Genomic DNA, 7,095 nt, shown 5'->3' on the forward strand with positions numbered 1-7,095 from the left:
TGAAATATTAGAAATGATATTACATTATAACCCTTTGGAAACGTTACTTGATAAAAATTTATTTATAGACTCTATGAATTTCTATTAATCTTATTTTTTTTTTATTTCATTTAATTTCGACGTTTGAAGTCGATTCTTAAGCCACATCAAATTTTAAAGCATATTCATGAGGAGACTTTCTCCTCTGGCTGGAGGGGGTACTCCCCCACTCCGAACATCGCCGACAGCTCCCGGTATCAGTAGCTCAAACACAGTGAGATGGGTAAGACACCAGCAATCGGTATCGACTTGGGCACGACGTACTCCTGCGTCGGGGTATGGCAGCACGGGAAGGTGGAGATCATAGCCAACGACCAGGGGAACCGAACCACCCCGAGCTATGTCGCCTTCACCGACACCGAGCGGCTCATCGGCGACCCCGCCAAGAACCAGGTATTCAACTGCAATTTCTACTATCCTCCAATTTTTCTATTCCGTTATATTATAGAAAAGATATTCGAGATCATAAATTGTATAAGGACTTATGTGTATATTAAAAATAAAATTATAGTTCATGATGGGGTACTTGAATCCGTTTATATTTTCATTAATCATAACATTTTTAGGTGAGATTAAACGGTAGATGGAAAAATAATAGTGATTATAAAAACGATAACTGAGGAATAGTCCGTTAAAAATTAATATATCAACTGATAAAAAGTAATTTTTTTTTTAACAATTTAAAATTCTACAAAAATAAAAACCCGTACCTCTACAACCAAGAAGAAGTTCAATACTCTGTAAGGAAGTGATGTCTCTTGAACAACGGTTGTCCTAAGAGGTGATTTGTTCATGTTCACGCTCAACTACCAGATTTTTTCTTCAATTAAGAGTATCTACTGGAATAGAGGCCGTGTGTACTCGAAAAGGACTGCTAAATCCAGAGCGCTAAAGTAACTGAACAAATAATCATATGCCACAGCCTGATTCGAACCCTGGCTAGGAAGATAGTATGGTAGTAACAGCGCCTTACTTACTGAGCTACCCCGCTCACTAAAATGTTACATCTAAAATTTATTCAGTTAATTTCAAAATTAAAATTTTCTCCTGCCAAATATGTATTAAAAATTAATATTTTCTATAAATATTTATCTTATCTACATAACATGATCCTATTTTAATTGTTTAATAATATTTTTCCAAATGTAGATTAATTCTCAATTAATAATTGAATATTCAAGATATTAATTAATAGATTCTCCATATATTCAGTGGAAGGTATAAATTTACCTATATCATACATATTTATTGAGCATCGAAATATAAAAAATAAAAGGAAGAAGCATTTTTTCTTTAACGTTTTGGCAAAATTATGTAGCCCATAGCTTCATAGTTAAGAAAGTTAGACTAATATAATTTAACTGAAAATTTGGGAGGTATAAAAACAATTTGTTAATTTTTATATTCTTTATTATACCATGACTCTTATTGAACAACAAATTATTATTTGAAGAATATATTTTAATTAAGAAAAACATGGAAATAAATTAATAAATATACTACAAAATGGATTGTAATTGTGATAAAATGTTAAAAACCAAGGAAGTGTCAACGGCAAATTTATTGAAGAAGGTGAAGATAATCAAAATCTAAAATGTCTAAAAAACTTCTACTGATTTTTTACAGAGAGGGGTAGAGAGTATTTTTCCAAAAGTTTGTGCTTATGAACATTTTGGGAAAATTTGCCTCTCCAAATAACGTTTATAAGCTATTTTGAACAGAAGAATCTCTTGTTAGTCTCTTGTTGAAGCTTTTGTATATATAGGCAGTGCCTGAAAAGAATATTATAACTTATGATGGTGCGTATTTTATTCTATAATGTGATTGGTAGGACTGCATTCTTAGATTTCTGAGGTCTTATCAGTGCCTTGTATGTTTGGTAGATTTATCGATGACAGGTACTCCTGTTAGGGCAGGAAGTAACAGTTGTCCAAAAAGTTATCAATAAATTCTATTCATTGTGGGAATGACGTCTGTTCCGCCAACAAATTGGACTGGAAACCAATGCAACGATCAATAAATAGTTTTTATGTCTTCAAATTTTGTTCTGAAATGTCGATTATAATTGAGAATTGGCAGAAAAAAATTAATTAAAATTATCTCTTTACTTTAAGATATATTAAGAATTACAACTACCATAGATCAAATAAATACGACATAAATTTGACCTTCGTCGATTATAGACTATCGGCAAGCATTATATAGTGTCAACAGAACAAAATTACTTCAAGTTCCACAAGAATTTAAAATCCCCCATAAATTGATAAGATCAGCTAACATTGAGAACTGTGACTAGCTGTTGCTGGTGTTAATCTGAGTTCGGAATTTGCTATATTGAATTGTATAGGAAAGGTGGTCCCCTAGTCTCTTCAACCTTATCTTGCAAATTAATTGGGCACTCGGAATTAACTCAAAGAATAATCGTTATTCGTGTAATCAGTTATGTACTGCGTGTGATATCTGCTTTAGAGGAATACTTCATTTAGAAGCTGTCTTGTAGTACACTGACTAATGAAAGAAACAAACAAAAACAAAAACAGCGAATGATGGGAACAAATCAACAAATGAAAATAATAGAAACATCATAAGAGTGGGTAGCTCTATGGTAAGGCATTGTGCTACTAACTCCAAGAAACCAGGTTCAAATCCGGTTGTGGCAGATAATGATTTTCTGTTTCACTGTAGCCGTGAGTAATCCCTGTGGGTTCAGGGGACCACCCAGCTTCATTAAGTAGATACCCTTAAGGGGTAAAAATCTGGCTGTCGAGCGTGATTCTGACTAAATCACCTCCTTGCACAACCTTACAAAGTACTAAATCCCTGGCCCTTCATGGGTTACAGTGGTACATATTTAATTTTTTTTTTAATAGGCACATTATGGTCAACCAAGCTTACAAATATTAAGATATTTGAAAGTACGTTCTTGTTGAGATGTACCAAGACGAGACTTTACAGAAAATTAATTGAGCCAGTCCGGTTCGGAAAAATGGAATCTCACTGCTGAAATGACTCACCTGTTCAAAATATTCCAGCAAATGTTTCAGATAAAAATTGACAAACCAGTTTTTGATATTACTGGAAAAGTACTGGGGCTTCGGACCAGTGCATAAGTGTTTTCTTTATAAAAAGAAATTATGAGGTTCAAGTTATTTTGTAATATTACATTTTGTCTTATATTTATAGACAATGACAATACGGATCATAGAGGACATTCATACTATATATACAAATATATAAATTAAATGATAATACGATAAGAAATAGAAGAGACAAAATAAAATACAAATTAATATTTAAAATAAAGTAATATCTTAAACACAATCATTCCTATTTACGATATATGCATTCATCCTGGGGAACTCCGAACCGAGTTCTACCTCCAACTAGTGGAGGAAAGTGCAGGACTCTAAAAGAGTCTTCTTTCACAACCGCGTCTCTGGTCTGATTTATTAAGGCACGCCAAATAGGAATGTCTGACGATTGAATGTAGAACAAACTCTTGTATGGTACTATAATTGGTAGAACAAGAGTTTTGTGACCATGAAGACGTTGGATGCATGGCGCTCATACCTGTTGCTTCCCATGAATTGAAAACCAAATCTATGGAGATTATAAGTAAGTAAGAGGAGTTGAATTGATTCTGGATTGGCGATTATCTGTTATTAACCTCGATTTCAAAGTCAGATAACTAACAGTTACGTGCAAAGTGGTTAAATGTCCTTGATACTAGAAGATTGTGTCACCATCTTAAGCCGCTGCAATACGATGCCACATTATGTATAAAATCAACAATTTTTATTGATTTTTATTTTATTATCCAGAACTGAAAGAATTTTATTCTTTTTTTTTTCTAAAAATGTTTATTTCTTAATATAGAAATACATTTATGTAAAAACAAAACATTTTATTTCTTAATACATCTGGTTTTGACCGTTAGCTTCTGATAGTGCAAGAGCCCAAGAGGAGAAAAAAGGCAGTTATTACACTTCAATTTTTTATTAAATAATTGAAAACTAGGTATAATTACTAGTCAAAATTGACGAGTCTGCCAAGTATCGGTAGGGGGATTAAAAAATGGCGTCTGTTTCAAAACATTAAAAATAATTGATTTTTTATTCGGAGTTCTATATCTTTACAACTACCAACTATAGAAAATCTGAGAGCATCATTTAATGTAGAGTAAATTTGCTAAAATGTAAGTCCTAATAGAGCTATTTACGTTCAATAGTTCTCGAGATATAGCTTTTTAAAAAGCAACATTTCATAAAAAGATCAGTAGTTAGTGAATTTATTTTGAAAAATCTATATCTCAAAAACCATTTGACTTACATATGTCTATTAGCATTCAAATGAAAGCTAGTTTAATGAGCTATAAAGTAGTTTATGACCTTTATTTTCGTAGGAGTAGTAGTTTTTATGAAATTTCCTAAAATAAAATTGATTTATCGTCGTTCGGCCAAATTTATATTCATATATGAATATCATAAAAACTACTACCTCTACGAAGATAAGTGTCATAAACTACTTTATATTAAGTTAAATTTCCTTTATTATTAGTGTTGGCAGACATATGTGCGTCTTATGGGTCTAGAGTGATATTTTTCTCAAAAATCCAACATTTTATACGAACAACTAGAAATGAACATGTTATGAGTTTATCATAAAAAGGTGAGTCAAATATCATAAAAACTACTACTCCTACAAAGATAAAAATTATTAACTGTTTTATAGTAAATTTAACTAGCTTTAATTTGAGTGCAGGCAGACATCTGTACATCCTATGGTTTCTGAAATAAAGTTTTTCATAAATCAAACGTATTGTCGGAACAACTATAAATCAATTTATTTTAGCAAATATCATGAAAACTACTATTCCTACGAAGGTAAAGGTCATAAACTACTTTATAGTATATTAAACTAGCTTTAGTTTGATTGCTAATAGACATCTGTACGTCACATAGTTCCTGAGATATTGATTTCTCAAAACAAATTAAGTAACTACTGATATTTCAGTACATTTTTATGAAATGTTCCTTTTTAAAAGGCTATATATCGAGAACTATTGGACGTAAATAGCTCTATTACGGCTAATATTTCAGCAAATTTACTCTTCTATAAATAATGTTCTTTTAGATTTTCTGGTAGTGTTGGTGGTTTTTCAAATATAGAGCCTCGAATGAAAAATTAAGGTTTGGAAACAGCCGCCATTTTTTATTCCCACTGTCTATACTTGGCACTCATCAGTTTTGACTAGTAGTTATACATAGTTTTCATTAAAGTAATAAAACATTGGAGTGCCTTTTTTTCTTATTCAGCTCATGTACTATGAAGTCTTAATGGGACATCGGAGTAGGAATTTTTTTAAAGATAGCTCTGCAATAAAGCTCAATTTACGCTGTGACGATAAGTGCATAACTACTGCAATCTTTTCTGGTATAAAAATTGAGGTCGCCGAATCAAGGCTGTGAGGATTGCGTTGGATGTCAAGAATAAACACCTTTGGCTTTACTATCAAAGGAAGCCAATGTACTGGGGGATCGAGGCACATTGATAGATAATATTCAATTTAAATTATATAATTAAGGGCTAAAATTAATTAAATCTGTACATCTACAACCCATAAAGGGTCAGAAGGTGAAATGAAATGAAAAATAGTTTATTATGCTGGGACTGGGTCCCTTTAGAACAATTACAAAGCTAATTTTAATTTTATAATAACATATATTGACCAAAAAACAGTGTTGCCACACTTAATTATAACTTGTATACAGCAAAGAAAAAATTAATTAATTAAAAAACTAACTGACTAAATACATAAAAAACAAAATAAAAAGGCAATTACAAAATATCTGTACTATTATAATATTGGATTACATTGGTGAAGTAAAAAGTAGTTTAATAGAAGGGTCTTAAACGAGGGAAGGGTTGGTATATGACGTATATTAGAGGGAATGGAGTTCCAGAGATATGCAGCTCGGGTAAAAAATTATTTATCAAACGCAGCAGTTCGGCGAGGTGAAGGGTACAGTTAAATAAACGGGGTGATTTGTTAGGAAGTACTGTTACTAGACCAACGGTTGTGCAAGGAGGTGATTTGGTCAGTATCACGCTCTACCGCCAGATTTTAATCCAATTAAGGATAATGAAGTTGGGTTGAACTCCAGATGGCTACCGAATCCACAGGGCTGACTCACGACTACAGTGAAACAGAAAACATTTTATATATATACATTTTTGTTACAATTTCTACGACTCTGTTGTTCCAATTATAAATAGCTAAAACTAACTAGTACTGTCTTGTTCGAGTTTTATCATGCCAAATAACAACGTACTTGAAAATGCCTTACATACTTTTTTTTTTACAAACTATACCAAATAACATCATTCCGATCCGGTATTCTTCGCATAGTTACAATTCTATCCTTGGAACTGGAATGGTGAAATGGCTTGTAAACTGCTCTCATTACATACTTGCAATGTTTTTTAGAACTATACATTTTTGCAAATATGCACTCGTGGAAGTGAATAAACCATTACCTTGGTTACAATAATTATTCATACCGACGACTGCAGTAACCGCGAAGGTCAAACAGGTTAATGAAGTGTTTAGTGAGTCAGAGTTGCACCGAATTGCGCTACTTCGCCCTTGACTTTGTTGCCGGCTTTAGAAGTGGTCATCGATCCGTGTCATTAGAACAGGAGTCGATATGTCTTCTTTTTTTTTCAAAGAGAGATAAACTGTTCTTACTGCCATATTCAATGAAAATAAGCACAAATATTCTAACTCATCATTCATGGGTATTTACATACAAATTAAAAATCAAATTAATAAATAAAGAATGATAAAATAAATTAATTGCATTATATCAAAGTGCGTTGAATAAAATAAAGAACAATTTACATTAAGCCAATTTATAATAATCATTTTAAACGCATTCAAGCATATGTACAATACAAAAATAGTATAAAAATAATATTAGATACCTATGATAAAGTACCTAATGTTTTCATAACCTCCAATCTCATTATATCTTACGAATAAAGCTTCGCAAAGTT

The 7,095-nt window shown here is 32.0% G+C and overlaps 1 protein-coding gene across 1 annotated transcript in view; it reads left to right on the forward strand.

Moving 5' to 3' along the window:
• The first annotated feature begins 224 nt into the window (after window positions 1–224).
• LOC106680076 (heat shock 70 kDa protein cognate 2) overlaps window positions 225–7,095 on the forward strand; it is a 28,568-nt gene continuing 21,697 nt past the window's right edge. Inside the window, exon 1 of the mRNA XM_014419546.2 lies at window positions 225–432. Coding sequence (XP_014275032.1) covers window positions 259–432 — 174 coding nt within the window. The 5' untranslated portion in view covers window positions 225–258. The remainder of the gene's footprint in view (window positions 433–7,095) is intronic.

The sequence above is a fragment of the Halyomorpha halys genome, unplaced genomic scaffold, assembly GCF_000696795.3.
Source record: "Halyomorpha halys isolate HHAL.00 unplaced genomic scaffold, Hhal_1.1 Scaffold15.1, whole genome shotgun sequence".
NCBI lineage: Eukaryota > Metazoa > Arthropoda > Insecta > Hemiptera > Pentatomidae > Halyomorpha > Halyomorpha halys.